This window comes from Empidonax traillii, unplaced genomic scaffold, assembly GCF_003031625.1.
Source record: "Empidonax traillii isolate 1590-97213 ecotype Southwest subspecies unplaced genomic scaffold, ASM303162v1 scaffold309:size1915965, whole genome shotgun sequence".
NCBI lineage: Eukaryota > Metazoa > Chordata > Aves > Passeriformes > Tyrannidae > Empidonax > Empidonax traillii.
Genome location: NW_020955502.1, coordinates 1,064,893 through 1,086,713, shown reverse-complemented (window position 1 = coordinate 1,086,713; position 21,821 = coordinate 1,064,893). Strand labels below are relative to the sequence as shown.

General features: G+C 49.3%; 1 protein-coding gene across 3 annotated transcripts in view; it reads left to right on the top strand.

The window, feature by feature from the left end:
• SGIP1 (SH3 domain GRB2 like endophilin interacting protein 1) overlaps nucleotides 1-18,339 on the top strand; it is a 56,541-nt gene extending 38,202 nt beyond the window's left edge. Inside the window, exons 15-24 of one of the 3 annotated variants that reach the window (XM_027891062.1) lie at nucleotides 1,731-1,852; nucleotides 2,704-2,830; nucleotides 6,218-6,277; nucleotides 11,365-11,476; nucleotides 11,829-11,984; nucleotides 13,092-13,224; nucleotides 13,517-13,719; nucleotides 14,517-14,581; nucleotides 15,662-15,826; nucleotides 16,236-18,339. In XM_027891062.1, coding sequence (XP_027746863.1) covers nucleotides 1,731-1,852; nucleotides 2,704-2,830; nucleotides 6,218-6,277; nucleotides 11,365-11,476; nucleotides 11,829-11,984; nucleotides 13,092-13,224; nucleotides 13,517-13,719; nucleotides 14,517-14,581; nucleotides 15,662-15,826; nucleotides 16,236-16,258 — 1,166 coding nt within the window. In that variant the 3' untranslated portion in view covers nucleotides 16,259-18,339. Of the gene's footprint in view, nucleotides 1-1,730; nucleotides 1,853-2,703; nucleotides 2,831-6,217; nucleotides 6,278-11,364; nucleotides 11,477-11,828; nucleotides 11,985-13,091; nucleotides 13,225-13,516; nucleotides 13,720-14,516; nucleotides 14,582-15,661; nucleotides 15,827-16,235 lie in introns of those variants that run through there. The other 2 variants (XM_027891063.1, XM_027891064.1) reach the window with 2 other exon arrangements.
• The last annotated feature ends 3,482 nt before the right edge of the window (nucleotides 18,340-21,821 follow it).

Genomic DNA, 21,821 nt, shown 5'->3' with positions numbered 1-21,821 from the left:
ATGAATGGAGGAACTATCTCTCCAAGAAGATCTACGTCTCTTCTTCAGGAATTGGCTTCTGTCTCAGTCTGGACTGCTTTGCATTCCACTGCCACCTCAGCCTTCCCCAGTGCAGCAAGCTGGAAAATGCGAAGTGTTAACATACTCACAGAGAAGCTGTGCAAATGTTCCAAAAGCTGCATCGTCTGGCAGCTGGATCCAGCATTTCTCACACTCCTCTCCACCTTTCCAAGGCTCCTGGTGCTGCATTTGGTCCTGGTCCTGTCCAATTTTGGGATGCTGTGGAGCAGAGCCATCCCAGGATGCCCTTCTGCCTTCACATACCATGTGGGTGTCGCTGAGCCAGGGCTGGGGATGGGTGCAGAGTCATCATGGAACGGTTTGGGTTGGTTGGGATCTCAAAGCTCATCTCCTTCCAGCCCCTTGCCAAGGGACACATTCCACTTGATCAGGTTGCTCTAACCCTAGCATCCCAGCAGGCTTCTGATCTCATGCTTATTTCCACACACTGCCACAATTTCTTGTGGCAGGAAATATCTATTCTGGGATGGAAGCCAATGTCTGGCAGGGCTTAGGCTACCTGGTGGTCACAGAACACTCCCTCTGCCACACTCATTCAGTGCTGCAAAACTGCTCCCTGTGAATAATTCCTATTTTGTCAGGCTTTTATTGGGATGAGTAAGGAAAAATTCAGACTGGTTCCCAAATTAGGCTTTTAATTAAAAATGGCTTGTATTTTGGAGTTGAACCAAGGGATGAGTGAAATTTACTCCCTTTAAACAAGCCCCTCTCTTGGCTTAGCCTGCTCTCCTTTACATCCTAGTCTCATTTCTATGGATCTAGCTTTGGTCTTTCCTTAATCTGAACTATCACCCAAAAACTTAGGAAATTATTCTCTTGTAAGTTGGAAAAATAAGGCCAAAGGCCTCGTCTTATCATCAGTTTGAGCCAAGCATGGAGCTACTGAACTCCACGAAGACTAGGGGCAAAGGCCATGCTAGTTGTCTTGGGAATGGGATCTGAATTTCCTCCCACTTCTTCTGCCCCTCATGTCATGGTGCCGTCTCTGACTGCTCTGTACAGCACCAGTTATTGCTGAACTTCTTCTGGAAGGAATTTCTCTGCATGGAGCAAAACAGTCTCCTGGATATTCTGTGAAGCATTGGTCATAAATTTCCACCTGATTACAAAACTTCTCCTTCACAGCAGGACAGCAACCGCTGGGGACTACGTGAACCCTGAGATCATCACCTCTTGTTCTGCGAGACTCTTCCAGAGGGTTGGGAGATGTTACACTCCCAGCAAAACTTATAACCTTCCTGTTCTGCTCTCTCCCTTCTTTGCTGGGACAAAGGTTTGCCCCTAACACCCACCCTGTTCACCAGTTGTGCCAGCCCCAGAGCTGTGGCACCACCACCAGCTGCAGGGCTTCAGCACCATAGTCCTCCTGCCTACATCTGTTTTTTGGGAAAGCCATGTATCCTCTGATAACAACTTTGCCCAACGTTCCCTGGCTGAGGGAGCAGGATACTGGGCAGCCCCTGTGAGGAATTCATCAGCATCAGCAATCCTGGAATGCTCTGTGCCCTGGAAAGCTGCTGGTGTGGGGCTGTGGCCATGGGGAGCTGTGTGGGGTGTGCGTGTGCACCCCTGGGTGGGTGGGGGATTTGGGGTGGGCAGTGCTGGGGGGGCGTTGCCTGTGTGGTGCTCACAGCTCCCATTTGTTGCAGGTTCCTCATCGCCAGCTCGCCCTGGAACGCCGCTGGCCACCTGTGGCACCCCTCCGCCACCACCCCCCCGGCCTCCCTCCCGGCCCAAGCTGCCCCCTGGCAAACCCCCTGTCGCTGACGTGGTACGTTGGGAGGGAGAGGGGGGTGTTGGGTGGCATTCCCAATCCTAACATGGAATATAATGGAGCAAGTGACCAGTGGGGGCTGCCAGGGCGGGTCGGGGTTTTCTAGGATTTGTCCACTGGGGTAAATTCCACCTGGGAAGGGCTGTAACTGCCTCTGGTTATCCATATTACATACCTGGTTATCATGCACCTGGTTATCAGGTAATCCAGCCTGGTAATGCCAAGCGCAGGAAAACCATGGTCTGCAGTCATGGCAAAGGCAGAGAACGGGCTGGGGCAGGAGTGAGAAGGGGTTGGGGGTAAAGCAGAGTGGATCCCTCTGTCTTGAGAATGGTGGCTGGCTCGGGGGATGCAGCAATCTTTGGTGGGGTGTTCACCACCACACCAGCTGAGCTGCAACATTTTGTCCTGCCACTCCAGGCTGCTTCAGGTAGGTTGGGAGAGTCTTTGGATTCATGATTTGGATAAAAAATCATCCCTAAAGGACCCATAAGGACCTAATAAGCTGCTCCCTGGTGAGCTAGCGCATGATGGGCACTGCTCCCTTCCCAGTGCTAAGTGCATTCCATCCCTCCCACGGCCTCTGGAGCTCCCATCCTCAGAACGGATGGGAACTTCAAACACCCAGACCCACGTGATGGTGGGAATCACCTCCCATTTTTCCAGGTCCAGAATGAAATGCTATTAGCACTAAAAGAGCTAAAGTAATTCCCTTTACTTCTCTGGGATGCCAGTAGAGCAGCTGGCTGGAGTTCCTGAGGGTTACAGCTTCAGGGAAAAGCTTGTTTGTTTGATGCAAATGTGTCTGTGTTTTCTTTAACCTTGTGTTATTTTATGTTTTTCTACAGTCCAGGCCTTTTAGCCCTCCTATCCACTCATCCAGCCCTCCTCCGATAGCACCTTTAGCCCGTGCTGAAAGTACTTCTTCCATATCTTCCACCAATTCCCTGAGTGCAGCCACCACTCCCACCGTTGGTAAAAACATACAGCTCTGCTGTTCTTTCACCTTTCATACCTCTAAACATCCTTAAATGGTTCTTGAAGCTTTTTTATCTGCTAGATTGTTCTTTGGGTTTATATTCATTAGTTTTCATCAGATTTTTTAAGTGCAAAATGGGATTTGAGGGGGCGTGATGTGTCAGGAGGGTGATGTTGTTAGGGAAGCTTTGGGGCAACTCCAAATGCTGTGGAAAATGGATGTTTAGTGAAAGTCAAAGGTATCACCAAGGGAAATATATCATAAAATGTGATTGTGGTCTGTAAATTTGGGCAAAATAAGCTTTTTTTTTTTTGCAGGGGATGCTTGTGCCTGGAGGGGAGGGGGGCTGGAAGCCAGACCTTGGGGTCCAGGAGACAATTTTAAATCTTTTTGAATGTCTTAATTTTGCACTTTTCTCTAAAGTGGTAGTGGGAAATGGGGTCTTAGAAAAGGTTCTTCCAAACCATTAGGTTGGCACATCCTAAGGCACAACAAAGTGCTGCAGTTTTCTTTTGGAGGAATGGCCTGAAAAACATGGGGTTTGCCAAACCCCCAGATGCCTGAGACAAGCAATGAGAATAAAGGCTGGCAGCTCCCACGCTCCAGGTGCTGGGTGCCCCTGTGCCTCCCTTCTCCATCCCCTCTGTCCCACTCCTCCCCTCCATCCCAGCTGCTGGCACTCTGTCCTCTGCCATCCTTTCCATCCCACCTGGCTGCCAGCCCTACTGTCCCTCGCTTCCTGCATCTCCTTTTTCTCCAGGATCTCCTTCCTCCTTCTTCTTTTCTTTCCAATCCTCCAAAAACCCATCCTGGCTGGTTGGTGTGTGCTCAGCCACTGGCCTGGCTGCGGCGATTGTCACCGGCTGTCACCTCACGAGTGGTGGCATCACCACATGTGATGGCTGGAAGGTGCTGGGTGTCCTGGGCTGTGTGCCAGGCGCTGTCCCCCTGGTGCTGGTGGCACCGAGCCCTCCCTGTGGGTTTGCTGGAGTCTCTGACCTGCGTCTCCATCCTGTTGTTTGCTTCACTCTCGAGGTGTCGTAGGTGCTGTACCTGTTCGCCGGCTGTTGGTCACTGTCACAGAGTGTTGCTGGAAAACAAAACACCTGGAGAAAGGGGCAGCCAGCCCTGAGCATTCCCAGTGTGTTGGTCCTGTTCATGCCTGCTGTCCCCCACAGTGACAGTGGGATTGGCAGTGCCTGCTGGCACAGTGGCCAGGGGGCACCTGGGACCACAGTTTTTGTGGGGGGACCAGCCAGGCTGAGGACAGGGATGGTTGTGGGGGCTGCAGGAGGATGGGAAAGGGGACGTGTGTGGGGGATGCATGCTGGTCCTGCCAGCTGAGCAGGTCCCTCAGGCTCTCATTTAAATTTATTTTTTTCTCTATAACACATATGTTTTTATGAACAAAAACTGCTGCTTGATGTTTTTAATGACCTACCCACGCTGAGCAGTGGGGATGATACTGCTGGAGGGGTGAGAAGCTGTACCCAGTGGCACTAGCATCTCCCACTCTCTCCATGGGGGATTTTGCTTTCAAGACAGCTGAAATCAGGGTTCTGGGGTCACCCCATGACTTGAGAACTCCAAATAGGGCAGCCAGGAGGAGCATCGCAGATTGCAGCTGTTGCACTTCCAGCTCCACACAAATTGTAGAATCCTGGAATATCCTGAGTTGGAAGGGACAAATCAGGATCATCAAGTCCAACTCCTGGCCCTGCACAGGACACCCCAACATTCCCATCACGTGCCTCATAGTATTTTTCAAACACCTCTTGAGTTCTGGCAGCCTTGGTGCTGTGGCCACTGTCCTTTGGAGCCTATTTCAATGCCCAGCCATCCTCCAGGTGAAGAACTTTTTCCTGATATCCAACAACAATCAAGCAGCAGATGCCACGTGGCTAGGATTTGGCTTGGGACAGGCAGGAGCAGATGGGGTTTGGGATCCATTCAGGGAAAGTCCAAGCATCTCCTTGTCCCCTCCAAGGCAAGGGTGGGCACTGGTGCTGGATAAGCATCCATAAAAATCCATAGTGCAGGAGGGAGCACTTCTGATTCCTGGGTTTGTTTGCAGAAAGAGGAAAAGCTGAAGTGGAAGGTGCGCAGGGATGGGCAGGTCGAGGACCCCTGTGGGTTCTGGGGAACTGGGACAACACAACCCAGTTGGGGCTGCCTGCAGCCCTGTGCTTGCTCCAGAGTATGTCTCCAACACTCTCCCCGTCTCCTGTTCCCTTTGGCAAATCTGATGGCGTTTGTCCAAGAGCATGTGAAGGGTTGTTCCATTTCTGTGTCCTCTGTTCTGCTCTGGTGTGCTTTTCCCGTGGTTGCATGTCAGTCTGAATAATTTCTGGCAAAGAAAGAAGCTTTTGCTCCCGTGTTAGTGCCCCTTCCCTCATTTCTCTCGTTAAACCCCCTCTCTGTCTCTCTGTTGATACAACGCGCTGCTTGGTTTCAGTTGGGATCCGTGTTTTCATTCTTTGTGTTTGTTTTTTTTCTTTCCTTTGCATTTCTTCTGCTTGTGTTATCAGAGGATGATGCTTTTATTGACAAACTGCCCGCGTTTGAAAGGCGCAGTGAAACGCCGGCAGGTACTGTACTGGCAGGGAGCTTTCCAGACAATCCGCCTTCAGAGCGGGCGGCACCCACCGCTCGCAGCACCTTGCATGACAGTTTCTCAGTGACCAAAAGGACTTTGAGGTGGAAGGTTTTCACCTCCTGAATTCAAAAGGCTTGTTTTAACAGCTCCAAAAGCTGTTTCTTACCCCCTCTTGTCCCCCCTGAGTTATTCCAGCAGTACCTGGAGTCTAGCGTGGCTTTCAAGGCGGTGTGAGAGCAGGGAGCTGGTGGTTTTGATGGGAAAGGGAGGATTCCAGCTAGGCAGCTGCTGCTCTGTGTGCGTGTGTCTGGTTATCTGCAAGTGTAACGTCCTGAAATGCAACAGAGACCACCCCATTTTACTGTCACTGATTGTGTGCACCGGTGTGGCATGTGGAGCAGCATCCCACCGGGAATGCTGGCGGAGATGACACTGAAGGCGAGGAGGACACGGCATGTTTGCCCAGATCAGCCCAGTTAGAACATGCTGATGGAGTGCATGAGCCGACAAGCCTCTTCTACTGTAGCCAAAAAAAAGAGAAAACCCCTCAAAACTCCTTACCAAGAAAAATGACTCTTCCATCTGGGCTTCCATAGCTTTGCTTTCTGCTTTCTGTCTCCCAAGCCAACGCTCAAGTTTAAAGCCCCTGTCCCTGCACGTGAACGGCTTGCAGCGCCTCGCCCCCTCCCCGTAGCAAGATAAATGACCTGCTCTGTGACTCACACTGTGTCCTTCTCTCTCCCTCTCCTTAACCTTTCCCCTCCCGCTTCAACTCCTGGCCATACAGAGAATGAACAGCCTTCCCTCGTTTGGTTTGACAGAGGAAAGTTTTATTTGACTTTCGAAGGTAAGTAGTGCATAGCATACCCGGTAACGACTCGCTCCCCCTGCTCTCGCTCTCTCACTCCCGGGGTTCCCTCCCAAGGCTCCATCCAGTCCGGCTTTCCATGCGAAATGCTATGGCTACTTAGATGACGTCGCAAGTTCAACCAGAACAATTTTGATTTGATTTGTGCCATTTGTCCCCCGTGATCTCTTTCCTCGTTTATTTATTTTCTAAAAAAATCCAACCCAAACAAAGCAAGACCCAAAAGAACATTCTGAATATTCCCGTGCGGAGGCTGCAGTGAACACCAGAGAGTGGAACCACTTGCACTGCCGAGGAACTTGACTCTGTCAACCAGAGCTTCTCTCTACTCTCCCTCACAAGCTGCTCGTTACCCTGAGTGGGCTGGGCCACATGCTGTTAATTAACACCCAAAGGATGATGGGTTCTGTGCCAAGCCAAGGCCTCCTCCCCACCTCCCACCAGATTTTTTGGCAGTGAAGAGTTGGGAGCTGAAACACCAGCAGGTTGTGCTGCTGGGGTGGCTGCTTAGAGGTCTTGGTAGTTCTGGGGTCCCCCATGGATGAGAAGGATGCAGGGAGGGGAAAAACTTGTTGCTTGTTCTCCAAGCAGCCTCACATCCCACGCAGGGCAGAGCTGTGGGTGGCTGGGCAGCCAGTCCCACTCCAAGAGCACTGAGGCTTTGGGGGAAGCCTTATCTCACAGGCACTGAGGCAATATTTTGCTTTTTAGAAGCAGAGGTAAAAGCAGGACATTCGCTTACAGGAGGGATAGGTGCTTTTAGTCACCAAGAAAGCACTTTGGAGCTGTTGTGGTGCTTGCAGGCAGGGCTGGGGTGAGCTGGAGGATGCTGCCGGCACAAGACTTGTCAGATCATTGTTTCTGCATGTGATTCCCAAAGCATGTCCATCCCAGAAAAATGCCAAGTGGCCTGGGATGGCACTGCCAGGCCACTGAGGATGCACTGCTTGGGATCACGGAGCAAAGCCTATCCTGGTGAGAGTGATGGAGTAGCAGCAGCAGAAGGCAGGGATTGAGGTGGTATAGAGCAGGGATTTGCTTCCTTCCTTTCCTCCCTTTTACTTGGCCCAAGGTCACTGCTCCAGCAATCCCTGCTTTGATGGTCCTCATTCCAACAGCAGCTCCCAGCTTAGCTCCAGGGGGAGCTGCTTCTTCCTGATGCTCATTACAGTTTTGCTATTACCAGTAAAAAACCCTTCCTGGGTTTCCAAGGTGCCACCTGCCTGTTCAGAGCCCCAGGAAGAGCTGAGGAGAGCAGGGACAGCGTTATCCCTCAGCACAAGTAGTCCAGCACCACGCATTCCCCTGCTCTATGCTTTCTCCTCCCCTTGCTCAGTCCAGCAGCAGCACTGCAAGCACATCCACTTCTTGGGGGTTTTCTTGTGGTTTTGAGTATTTAAGTTATTGGAATTATTTGACTTCGTTCTGGCAGTGTGAATGTTGTGGAGAAGGGAGTGGGTTTGTCCTGGGAATGCCAGCACAGCAGCGGGGCTGCAGGAGTATGGCACTGTCCCCGGGATCAGCTCACGTTCCAGAAAGGAGTTATCTTACTTCCACACACTCTATTTCCTGATTTATTTCTAAATCTCCATGTCCAACTTTAAAAAACCCCCTGAACTTCCATGCTCATCTGTAGGAAAGTGAGAGGAAACCTTTTGTGTTTGGCATCTGAAACTCTCAGGATGTGGAAGGCCAAAAAGGAAATGATAGTTTCTGGATTTTGAGGGGTTTTTGTGACAAGATCCATGTATTTGCTGAACATGGGGTAGTTTATTCGTGTGTGAAAAGATCTGGTGATGCTCTTCTGGCCAGGATTGCTGTCACTTGTGTCTCCTCATTCCATAGCTGCATTTTCCACTTTTGTGTAGGGAAAAATAAGGCAAATGAACCTAGTCCGCTGCTTATGGCTGGATTCAAAGCCCCATAAAATGGATACTTTTTTTCTCCATTAGTATCACATCATTTGTCCAAATGAAAAGTTTCTAAAAATGACTTTTGAAGCAGTCATTGAAAAGCCAGGGTTTGGGTGGACGTGTGCCATGGTAACTGGACTTGTCTCATGTTTCTAGAAAATCATACCATTGCTTAAAATAGATTATAATTTTCTTTTTTAGTAAAAACCTTAGTGTAAAAGGTTATTTTGTTCTCTGAAGCCATTAAGAAGAATATGCAGGTTCATGAAGAAGAGTGGAGGGAATCAAGAACCTCAGTTCCATTCACATGGTTTTTATTCAAAGCTGGATTAGAAATGAGGATGTTTTCTTGCAGTTGTTGCTCAGGTGAACTCAGATTCCCACAGCCCAGCTGACCCTGGTTATGGGGATCCATGAGGCCAACCCATTTATCCCTGCAGAGATGAATTTTCGTTCTGGAGAATAAAGGAATCTTATATACGTGCAGAGGAACAAAGGGAAAAAGAGATGGGAAATCAGGGAAAAGGCACGTTGGTGTGAGAGACACCTGCCCCTCATTCCATGCTCTGCTGCAGGGTTCAGGCTAGACTCAGCTGCCATTAGGAGGTGGTTTTAGTCCTCTCATGAGGAATAATGATTCTATTCCTAGGGACTGCATGTGGGCAGCTAAAGCCCTTCTTCTCGCCTTCCTTATGAGACAAGCCTGATCCTCTTCTGCTAGGTGTCACCTCCAGTTTTCCCCCTCCGTAACCAGCCTGCATTGATGCTTTTGAATCCCATCTGTTTTTCTGGGTGGATGTGATGAGACTATCCCACTGGGTTTGGCTGGGGGTCATTGCTGAGGGTGTGGGAAGTAAGGATCACCCAGCAGTGGTGTTATGGAAAGAATTTATCTAAAATATGTTACCCCAGTAGTCCATGGTGCTGCCCCTGCATGTCCTCTCTGTCACAGAGCCAGGAAATCTGCGTGTCCCATGGGTTTGGGGAGCTGCTCATGCTCTTACACATGGCTGGCACTGGTATGACCACTCTTCAGCAGGATGTTCATCCTGATAGGTAGCTTGGGCTGTGGCCCCAGGAGCAGAAGGCTTGGGGAGCCACAGGCTGCCCTACTGGGCTCATTAGGATAATTAATGTGTGTGTGGTGATGGGTCTGTTGTGTGTGGACGAGATGCTCTGGCTGCCCATCCCATGTGCTGGGACACTCAGATACCCTTCCTGATCATCCTCATTCTGGGCTGCAGCTGGAATCACTTAATCCCCTGAGCCTCTTAAGATGCATGACTGAGGTAGACACGGCTACATGAATTTTTTACATCCTTTTAGGCTACGTTACAGATTTGAAGGGAAAATCCCATCACTAGAGGGGCTCATCTGTGCCCCTAGGAGAGAGCACTTGGAGTTTATCCATTAATGCGTGGGTGCCTGGGTAAGGTGTGAGGAATCCTCCTTGTTGGCAAATACAATATTTTTTTCAGTTAATATATTGAAACTCAAAGTGTGATTGAAATGACGGAAGCGCTTTCCCCAGGAGATGTTATGAACCCCAGTTTCCTGCACCCAAACCCTGTTGTTTACTTGCAGTGGTGGGAAGCAGCAGATAAAGAAGGGGATGGATAATTTTGGAGGATAGCCCAAGCAGAAGAGCAGGAGCTCATCGGGAATATGCCACATTTTGCTTTGCTTTCCCCTGGCCCTGCTGCCTTTGGAGGTGCTGCCCTTTCCTGGGCTGGCATTGGAATTCCTGCAGCTTTGGCTGGAGCTGGCATGTGCTTGCATGTTCCAAACAAACTCCAGGCTGGATTCATCGCCCCTTTCACCCGCCTGACTCAGACCCTGGCGATGAAGGTGACGGAGTGAGGGGTGTTGTGGTCTCTGGGTAAGGTGCCTCTCTGGAGACCTTTGCCATTCCTGATTTGAGGTAGAATAATCCTTGTGCTTAACCTGATGTACAGCATGTGATGTAAACAAAAAGGTTCCAAAACGGTGCATTGCAGGAAATAGATGAAGCTGAGCCGGCAGTGCCAGGGCAGGGGAGTGACATCTCCAGGATTTTGGGTGGCCATGGGTTTAGCACCTTGTACATTGGGTGGGTGACCTGACACTAACCCTGGGCTGATCTTTGGATGCTTTCCATGGGGAAGAGATGATGACTTTGCTGTGCCAAAAGCACCTAAGACTCCCCTGGTGGTGGGCACAGGGAGCAGGATGCTGTCCCCCACATGGGATTTCCAGCACACTTGGGACTTCTGAGGTGCACTTGCAGTGAAAATTTCATCCTTGAATTGTTTTGGAGACAAAAATTCCTGACTAGCAAATGGAAATCTGAGAGTGATCCTGCAGGGCTAATCATTTTAGAGTCTGGCGGGTGTCCATGGATGCACAGCATGAGCAAAGCAAACTTTTCCCATTTATTTTAATCATGGAATCCTAGAATGGTTTGGATGTCAGGGACCTCAAAGCCCATCTTGCTCCATCCCCTGCCATGGGCAGGGACACCTTCCACTAGCCCAGGTTGCTCCAAGCCCCGTCCAACCTGGCCTTGAACATTTGCAGAGATGGGGCAGACACAGGTGCACTGGGCAACCTGTGCCTCTGTGGTTTCAGATTTCTGACGATTTGCAGATTATCTGTAGGGTACTGTGGGGTTTGTGGGGTGAGCAGGGAGTGGGGCTTCCTTCTGGTTCACTGGGCAGGAGAGGAGAGGGGATTGCAGGAGTCCCCACAGGCTGGGGTTCAGGCAGCCTGAGGGGGAGACTGCTGACACCCCACTTTTCCTACGGGCAGCCTGAGCTCTCCAGTGACAAGACAATGAACCCCCCCAGCCCCTTTTTCTGGGGCCCAGAGACCAACTGCAAAAACTGTCATGCAAAGCCTGCCGTGTGGCAGCCCCCACGCCAGGGGGGCCGTGGCCCCGCATGCTGCTCCTGCCTGGGGCTCCTCCATCATTTTCTTTGCTTGCTTTTGGAGGGGGAGGGAAATGTAATTTAAAACCATTTTTAAAGCCTCATCCAAAGCCTGGGGGATTTTTTGTTATTATTTGCCCATGAAGTTAGGCTGGGGTTCCTGGCGAGCACTCCCTCGCCCTGCACTGGGGGGAGCGGGGCCATTTGTCTCTATGGGTCCCAAGTGGGGGTGTCTGCTCTGTTGCAGGGTCATCACGGGGGCCCAGCCCCCTCACCATGGGGGCACAGGACACCCTGCCTGTCGCTGCCGCCTTCACAGAAACAGTCAACGCATATTTCAAAGGGGCTGACCCCAACAAGTAGGTGCTGGCCGACAGGGTCTGGATGTTGATATGGGGGTTCTGGGGTTGGGACAGGCTTGGGGTGCATCCCAAGGTGTGGGGAGGGAGGACAGGAGGTGCTCTCGGGTTAGCATGTGCTTGTTGGGGTGTTACTGCACTGCACCAGGTGGGGGTCCAGCATCAGGACACTCCTGTGGTGTCCCACGACCATTGTCCCTTGTGGGCTGTCAGCCTTTGTGCTGCTTCTGCTCACTCTGAGAACAGAACCTGGGGTGGGAAGTGGGGGGCTGTCACCACCCCATCCATGGTGCTCCTGCTCCATTTTGAGCCTCCCTTTCCTGCCCCTCAGTCTCTGTGTCTGGCACTGCAGGTGTATCGTGAAGATCACGGGGGAGATGGTGCTGTCGTTTCCAGCGGGCATCACCCGACACTTTGCCAACAATCCCACTCCGGCAGTGCTAACCTTCCGTGTGCTGAACTACAACAGACTGGAGCACGTCCTGCCAAACCCCCAGCTCCTCTGCTGGTAAGGACCCACCTTGCGAGCGTCCCAATTGAAGGCGGGTTTCCAGAAAACTAGGGGACCTCACAAAAACACACAGACTGAGGTGTCTTCCTTGGAAGCCTGCCCTGATTTTGGGAAGGAAACTCTCAAGCCCCTTAAATATTTCATAGAATCCCAGAATGGTTCAGATTGGACCTTAAAGCTCATCTTGTTCCACCCCTTGCCATGGGACACCTTCTACTATCCCAGGTTGCTCCAAGTCCTGTCCAACCCAGCCTTGGACATTTCCAGGGATGGGGCAGCCACAGCTTCTGTGGGCAACCTGTGCCAGGGCCTCACCACCCTCACAGCCAACAATTCCTTCCCGATATCCCATCTAACCCTGACCTCTGGCAGTGGGAAGCCATTCCCCCTTGTCCTATCCCTGCAGGCCCTTGTCCCAAGTCCCTCTCCAGCTCTCTTGGAGCCCCTTTAGGCACTGGAAGGGGCTCTAAGGTCTCCCCAGAGCCTTTTCTTCTTCTGATGTTAGCAGCCCTTGAGCTGGAGGCAGCACTGCAGGTGGGGTCTTACCTGAGTGGAGCAGAGGGGCAGAATGCCCCCTTCACTTGCTGCCCATGCTGGGGGATCAGCCCAGGGCTTGGGTGTTTCTGGCTGGGGCATGTTGAGCTTCTCATCCACCAACCCTCCCAAGTCCTCCTCCTCAGGGCTACTCCCAATCCATTCTCTACCCAGCCTGTGCTGGGATTACCCCCTGCCCCCCAGGTGCAGGACCTGCACTTGGCTGTGTTGAACTCACAAGCTCCTCATTTTCCAGAACACTCCTGCTGAGCGCAGCCCCATGCCAGGTAGAAGAGCACCAACAGTGAGGAGCCAAGTGCTCTGTTTTTCCTTTGCTCTGCTCATTAAACCTCCTCGTTGCAAAATGAGATGACCTGTGGGTTACATCTGCTGTGCCTCCCTGGAGGTAGCTGAGGACAAGCTGGAGATGTGTGGGAGGCAGCCAATATTCCCATAGATGTGGGACTGAGTGCAGTCACAGCTAGTGGCTGCTGTCCTATGTGCTTTGTAGAACAGTTTTCTCCTGCCAAGGCAGGTTCTGTAAAGGGTTAACTCTCTCTCTCTGTGCAGTGACAGCGTGCAGACTGACACCAACTCGAAGGAGTTCTGGGTCAACATGCCAAATCTGATGACTCACCTAAAGAAGGTATCGGAACAGAAACCGCAAGCCACCTATTACAATGTGGATATGCTCAAATACCAGGTAGGGGTTTTTTGTAAGATAAAATTGTGCCAAAAAAAAAAGTGTGCTGAATTATAGATGTAAAAGCTGGGGTTTCCCTAGTGCAGAGTGTTGCTAATGTGGGGGGGGGCATGTTATCCCTTTAGTCCCTTCTTGTGGCACTAGATTGTCTGGTTTGGAGCCCAGTACAGAGTTTCGGAGGGAATACAAGGTATTGCCTCCTCTGAAACCAAATGCGATGAGCGCGGCTGTAAAACGGGACTTCTCCCTTCACCCCTATGGAAACTAAATGTTTTTTCTGTCATTTTGGAAGGTATCTGCCCAGGGTATTCAGTCTACTCCATTAAACCTTGCAGTGAGCTGGCGGTGTGACCCTGCAAGCACTGACCTCCGCATTGACTACAAATACAATACAGAGGCAATGACCACACCGGTAGCTCTAAACAACGTCCAGTTCCTCGTCCCCGTCGACGGAGGAGTAACCAAACTTCAAGCTGTGCTTCCTCCTGCTGTCTGGTAGGGATTGAGCTCCTTCCCTTTCTCTGCTGTGTCCCCGCCTAGAACTGCAGAAGCAGGCTCGATTCAGGAGGGTCTGTGGGTGGGAACTGAGGGCACATCAGGAACCCAAACCTTCCCTCCTCTTGCAGGAGGAAGGCTGCAACCCCTCTCAGATTTTTTTCTTGCCATTCCACAAGAAAATGGTCAGAGACGAATGCATGTGTGTGGGCAGCAGAGCATCAGGCCTTATTTTGTGTTATGGCTGCTTTATCCGGGGCTCAGAGGGGTGCAGGGCCATCACCACCATAGGGGCCCTGGCACAGGTTGCCCAGAGAAGCTGTGGCTGCTCCATCCCTGGAAGCGTCCAAGGCCAAGTTGGACAGGGCTTGGAGCAAAATGATCTCATGGAAGGTGTCCTTGCCCGTGGCAGGGGTGGAATGAGATGAGCTTTGAGGTCCCTTCCAACCAACCCAGTCTGAGATGCTGTGATCCTATGGAGGTATGCATGGCTGTTGCTCCCAGCAGGGCACAGCACTGCCTCTTGCCCAAAGACAGCATTTTCCTGCTCAGCTCATACAATCATAGAATTACACTGGTTGGAAACCAGTGTAACGCTATTGAGTCCAGCCATTAACCCAGCACTGCCAAACCCACCCGGCAAAACCCAAATCCAAGCTCCTAGAACTGCAGCTCCAGAGAGCAGCACCGGAGCAGTTCGCCCCCACCACCAGCCCACACAGCCTTTAGCAAAATTCAAATGACTCCTTGGCAATTTCTTGTCTCCTACAGAAACACTCTTCTTCATTTGTTTTCAGGAATGCTGAACAGCAAAGGATATTGTGGAAGATTCCTGATATCTCTCAGAAGTCAGAAAATGGAGGTAAGCCTGAAAATATGCATGTTATTAACTCCGAATCCTTAAATCAGACACTGACCCGTTTATCATGCCGGCACACAAGTCTAGACACACGGATTCCTGCTGGGGCTTGCTGGGGAGAATGCTATTTAAAGCAGAGCTTAGAAAAGCAGGGCTACGTGTCACTGCTTTGCCAACTGCCTTGGCATCACAGGAGGGTATTAACACACCAGGTTTGGACGTTATGTTTTGCCAAGTCCTTTGTCCCTTGACCTTCTCTATTTGAAGGCTGAAGGCTCAAGTTGTGTCTCCGTTGAGGTGACCACAGTCTCCCACAGGTGGTTTCTCCATGTGTAACCCACATGCTCAGCTGCTCCTTATCCCTGGGGTGTCTGAAAAGCTAAATTCTGCTGGGAGGATGAGAGGTTTTCCTCCTGCCCTGAGGATGCTGGAGGGTTGGGGACCCCATGAGACTGGGCTTCGCTTGTGTCGCTTTGGGCATCTCACAGAATCATAGAATATGCTGAGCTGAAAGGGATCCACAAGGATCATCCACTCCAGCCCTTAGTCCTGCACAGGCCCATCCCCAAGAGTCTCACCAAGTGCCCCAGAGAATCATCCAAACACTCCTTGAGCTCTGGCAACCTTGATGCTGTGACCACTGCCCTGGGGAGCCTGTTCAGTTCCCAACCACTCTCTGGGGGAAAAACCTTTTCCTAAGATCCAATTTAAACCTTTCCTGACACAATTTCAGGCCATTCCCTTTTACTGGTCCCCACAGAGCAGAGATCAGTGCCTGCCCCTCCTCTTCCCATCCCCAGGAAGTTGTAACTGCAATGAGGTCTCCCCTCAGTCTCCTCTTCTCCAGCTGAACAGCCCAAGTGCCCTCAGCCACTCCTCACACGGCTTCCCTTCAAGGCCCTTCCTCATCTTCTCTGTCCTCCTTTGGACAGTCTCTAATGGCTTCATATCTTTCTTAAGTTGTGGGGCCCAATATAAGAAACATATTAAGCCATTAGAGAGCTTTGCTGACAAACCCAGTGCTGGGGTGCTGTGTGTGCCTCTCCAGGCTCGTAAGAGTCTTGTGTGGCACTTCCATTGCAGGTGTGGGGTCTCTGCTGGCCCGGTTCCAGCTGTCGGAGGGGCCGAGCAGCCCGGCCCCGCTGGCCGTGCAGTTCACCAGCGAGGGCAGCACCCTGTCCAGCTGCGACATTGAGCTCGTGGGCGCCGGGTACCGCTTCTCCCTCATCAAGAAGAGGTTTGCAGCAGGTAGGTGCCTCACCAGCAGCTCCTCTCTGCCTGTGCTGGGGTGCTGGGAATGCTCGTGCTGTGTATTTGTTGGCTGCTCAAGCCCAGAGCTCCTGCCACAGCTCAGCGTGATGGGGCTGGCTGGGGACAGAGGGGCAACAGCTCCATTGCATGACATAAATCCTGCTGCCACTTATGGGAGCCTGGAATTTCATGGGCTCTTTCCTGCTCAGGGGTCCTTGCATGAAAGGCAAGCTCTGGGGTCTGCTGCAGAGAAATACAGGGATTTTTCCATGTATTACATTGCTGCAGAGAATTACAAGGATTTTCCCATGTGCCCCATGGGAGTGGGGCTGGTGGAGGTGGGCAACCATGCCTTAGGAACTGGGGCTGCTCCCTCCCCACAGTTGATTTCTGATCCCATTTCTAGGTAAATACTTGGCTGATAACTGATGGAAGCTTATGCAAGCCTGTGGAAAATACTATGGAAAATACCCAAGGACTGCTGTGTGTGGAACGGGTTTTAATTACAGTTTAAGGAAAATGAACTAAATCCTGCACTCGGGACATTTCTGTTGGAAGTGTCGACAACTTTCAGCATTTTTTTTCCTTGGAAAACACCATCTTGACCAGTCCTACAGTATTTACTTCTAGATGTAACATTGTTAATGGTTTTAAAATGTAATTATTGTATTTGTAAATTGTACTCATTCCAGTAAGGCTGTATTTTGGCAGTTAGACACTTGAGTTTTAGCATTTTACCATTCATGAAATGGATGTAATTTAAACTGTGGTATATCAATCTAATAGTAGTACTGTTGAATGGCACAATGCTTACAGAGGTAGATTACATTTTGTCAATATATACGATTTAAATACAATACTGGTAGCTGTTATGAAGGGGGTGCCTCATCAAAAGAGAGTTCAGTAGAGCCCACATGCTGATTTACTTTCCCTTCAGTCCTTAGTACGTCTCACAGCAATGAATAAAAAGCTTAATCTTCAGGTTTAGCTGGTTTAACTCCAGAGGAATATTGCTGTAAAGGTGGAGGTTCCTAGCACATTCTCCCAGGAAAAAAATCTACAAGGAATACTCCAAATTCCCAACCTGCTCTGTGTTCTCTTACAGCTGCAGATTTCCTGTCAGGAGTCCCAGCAGCGTGTAGGAGACTAATGCTTCTCTTTACCCCATGCCCATACATTTTGCAGGGATTCAGATAAGGAAACAAGCAGCAAAGAGACTGGGTGATAAATCTGAGCTCAGAGCAATGTCAGGAAATGTTCCTGCTGTTTTTAAGGATGCGTTTTCTGAGCCGCCTCCAGATTTTCGGTTGCATTTTTATGTTCCTTTGCTCGCTTTTTCTGCCTTTCCCCCCCATTTTTGAAAGCCCTACAGGTTTAGAAAATGTTTTAAAGACGTGCCGCCCCCCAGGCCTTTCCATTTTACCACTAAGGCAGGAAAGTGTGTATGGACTGGGAAACAGTTCCCTGGGGAGCTGCCAAAATACAGCGGGGCAGAAGCCAGACTCGCTGGCATTGGGAGCAGCTGGAGATGGGAAAATACATGACAGTGCTAAACGGGAGGCTGGGGGACAAAAAGTTATCCCTCTGTGTTTTCCCTGGGAGATGGTGTCCTGCTGCTCATCCCTGTGCAGCTTTTGGGATCTTGTTGATGTTGGTCTCATCCTACTTCCGGCAACATGGTGACAGCATTGGTGACATTAATGGCACAGCATCTGCTGAGATGTGGAGCCTGTTTAATGGGAGAATTTGGCAATATTGGGAAGGAAAAGTAAGGCTCTTCACAAAATTACAGTTGCAGTTCAGATGCACAGAGAAGCTCCACTGAAGCATCCACTGAACTGCATGATGGGGACTTTGGGAATGTGTAAGATGACAAATAGTTCTGATTTTTTAGTCACAAATGTTGCCAAGATTAGGCTTGTGTATTTGCATTGGAACACTTAGACTGGGCATGCTGGGAAGTGCTTGATCATCGAGCAGTTTGGAAACTGTAGTAGAAAAACAGATTTGTGCCCATCTTAAAAGAAAATAAGGAAATTTGGAGATATTACAGGTCTGAGGTGACTCCCAGGCTGCGATTTGTATGATTGAGGGGTGAGCTGTGTGTGTGCGTTCACAAAAAGCAGCAACAGGGAAGATAAAGCACAATTTGGTTCTGCAGCTTCCCACATCTTGGTAGATTTTGGAAATACACTCAGCAGTGCTCCTGGATGGAGTGTCCCACTCCATTAATGATTTTCCCCCTGAACTGGAAATATGTATAAAGTGTGTAACCCACCCCTTTCTAACACAGGAATACAGGGCAAACCCTAAGAATCAGTTTGTGCATCATCACTTCATGCTGTGTACAACTGTTACAAACTCATCCTTTCAAAAGAGATCTATGGCCTAGGCCCAAAAATAAGGGGTTTATTGTGTAAATATTACCAGAACATAGAGATTTTACTTTATATTTCATTCGAAAGACAAGGTGTTTACATAGCATTGGGTTTTTGAATGCTTTTTAAACAGAAAAACCCATGACCCAAAGCTTCCAAGCTCGTCCCATTTGTGCTGTGGCACAAAATGGAGGTCACTTTTTTGGGATGCAGCTCCTGTGGCCTGAGTAGAGAGATGGGACAGTTCTGTGCACTTTCTGGGGTGAATTGGCTGGTAGGGCTGTGTCCAATGTGCCATCACACCTCCAGTCCCACAGTGATATGATTTCCCCTCCGGCCATGGACAGGTGACACCAAACCCACAACACTGGGACCAAAACTAGCGGTTTGGGACAGGGGACAGGTTCCTTCCATACTGCTTTGGCCAGTTTTTTTGCATAGTGTTTTAGCAGAGTGCCACAGGGATGCTGCTTTTGCTGGGTGTTTGTCTTGCACGTGTACAAATGTGGCCCCCCAGTGTTACCCAGGGTGGGGATCACACCTGTTGTTGTTCCCGAGTCCAAAGTGCAGGAACCTGGTCCTCTTCCTGCCTGGCTTTGACAACGTCTCAGCAGAAAAAGGTTATGGGCAGCAGCTTAGGTTGGTATGAGTTTTTAATGGAGAGCATCAAATAGAAGCACGTATAGGGATGTTTATCCCTCACAGCCAAGAATTCCTTCCCGATATCCCATCTACCCCTGTCCTCTGGCAGAGGGAAGCCATTCCCCCTTGTCCTGTCACTCCAAGCCCTTGTCCAAAGTTCCTCTCCAGCTCTTCTGGAGCCCCTTTAGGCGCTAGAAGAACTCTAAGGTCTCCCTGGAGCCTTCTCTTCTCCAGGCTAAACACCCCCAGCTTTCTCAGCCTGTCTCCAGAGCAGAGGGGCTCCAGCCTTGGAGCAATCCTAGCGGGAAGCACCGCTGCTCTGTTTCCCAGTATGTGGTCCAGCAGGTCTTTTGCCAAGCCAGACTAAGGCTGGAAAGGGGACTCAGCCTTCTGGCACTGCCCAGCTCTGGCACTCCTGAGCTCAGCAGCACTCAGATCTACCTGAGTGAAAAAAAGGACAAATAAAGAAGGCGTTAAATAAAAATATACATGCACCGAAAGGCTTTAGCTCGGTTACTCCCGTGGACCTTTCCCTTTAGACTGTGTCTCAGCAACCTCTCCCAAAGGAATTTTCTCCAGGCAATTTCAGCAGCCCACACCTGCAGAGTCAAAGTTCCTCTGATGGTGCAGGAGGGTTTTCCCCCTCAGACACCTGAAGACTTGGGTTTTTAGATGTCAGGAGCAGGAAGTAAATTTTTTGGGGGAACTTTTCTCCTGTTTGTTGTAAACAGTCAGGATTCTCAGCTTATGGTGCTCCTCCCAGGAGACCTTTCAGACCATTTTTCTACTGTAACAGTATTTCTTAATGATTATGAAATCACTCACTAGTATGAAATAGTACCAAATAATGAGCTTTTCATTTGGTGCCTCTTAAATATCGCTTAAATATCGCTCTCCTGTTTAATCCTGCCATTCAGGATTTCATTTAAATTAATTTGCCTTTGATCTGCCCTTTTGAGGTTTTATCTATTAAAAGTTTTTTAAAACATAGGTGAGAAAAACCTACAAATTTCTGTTGGAATGACATCCTGTTTTAGCCAGGCAGGAAGGGGATGGGGAGGGAAGGCTGCAGCCACCCGAGATCCTCCAGCACAAGCATCACATAAAGAGTCACTGCTTCCCTTTCTCCCAGCAGAAGCATTTTAAAAGACTGAGTACACTGAGATTTTTAAAAGACTTAAGAAGGAATCAAACATCTTTTCCTAAAAACATGCAGACCTCATTCTTGGTCACCAATCTCTGTCAGCAACTGTTTCTGTGCCCACTGGGCACATGGGGCAGTTTTGGGTCACAGAGGAATCCTGCGCCATTCCACCTACCCAAACAGTCAACATCTACTTTAAAAAATACCCCACATCCATACACTGAGTATGGAGTGGGTTTTTTCCCTACTCTTCTGTTGTTTTTATCTGAAAACATTTTTGTTAAAACACTTAGTTTTGAAGCTTGACATATTTTATATGTAACATCATGTCATACTTTCCTGGTAAGAAATTACTGCCTCAAAGATTTCATTTCATAGCCAGAATTCTTCTGTTCCTCTTTTCTCACCATTTCCCAAGGAAAGTAATCCTTGCAGAGCTGGGGAGGTTTTATGATAATCAGGATTTTAGTTCTTATTTCAATCAGGATTTTAATTCCTATTTCACTGCAAGGCTAGGAAAAGATTTATGGGAATATGCCCTGCTTCTGCCTTCCCTTTCCCTTTAGGAGGGATGATGCTGCTGGCAATGGTTCTTGAAACCACAAGTGTTAGCATGGTGATGCTCTTCCAAGGTTTTCAGACAAGTTGGACTCAGCACAGGCCATGCAGGATGTGGTGAAACACACCAGGTTTTAGTGAGGCATTTGGGATATCTTGTTCCTCCATTAGAAATCCCCCTCTTTCTGAGTACAGCCATTGTGCTGTCAGGTTCCTCATCCACACATGGATGGGCTTTTCTATTCCAAAATGCTTTAAGGTTGATGAAATCACCTGGTTGCTTGGATTATATAAAACGTGGAGATGTTGGTCATGGTCTAAGCAAGGAATCCAGTTGGGATGTGTTGCGAAGCTTCTCTCCTGCAGCCAGGGCTGGTGGATGGAGAGCACGGGATGCAGGAGAACCTCACCAGGACACCCCAGCAGTGAATCAGATTTCCCCAGGTATCACCCTGTATCATTTTATGAACTCCCTCATGTATAAAATGTTTATAAATATTTGTGGATTAAAATACACAGGTCTATTTTTAAGATTTAAGTTAAATAAGTTAATGAATGGCTGGCCTTTTTTGCCTAAACGTGCAATGAGATATATTATACCTTTAGTCTACGATGGCCTAGGTACTGCTTAGTCTGTGATGAAAACTTTGCTGCTTTCCTACCGTTCTCAGAGAAAAAAAAATGTAAAAGACGTACAGGTTTGTTGCACAGGGACTACTGCAGCGAAGCTTTGTATTTGACCACTGGTAATATGAATGTGTTGTATTGACTTGTTGAAGATAATCATGAAACAACATATTTTAAATGTTACTTGCCTTATAGATTAGAATACGACTATGTGGATATCATTTTTGTAAATACTGTTTTTTATAAATGTCTCTCCTCCATTCTCCCTGTCACCCATTTCACCGAATCTCGAATATGCAATTATTTACCACGCATAATGTTGCGACAGATAAATCCCCATGTCAGAACAAAGTTTATTAATTCTATACATAAGAACCACATTAAATACCCAATTGAGTTGCAATTTAAATGTGATTATTATTTTTTTCCTTGGAAATAAACAAAAAACAGTAAAACACTACTTTTTCTGAGTGAGCTTTGCTTCCACATGCAAGAGAACCTAGAGGAAACAGGCAGAGGTATTGGGGGCTGGCCCAAAAAAGGGTCTCTTGCCCAGAAAAAACGTCTCTGGCCCAAAACCTGTCATTGCTGCTGGAGTTATGCACAATGTCCCACACGGGGACAGGTCAGGGTTGGCATGGGG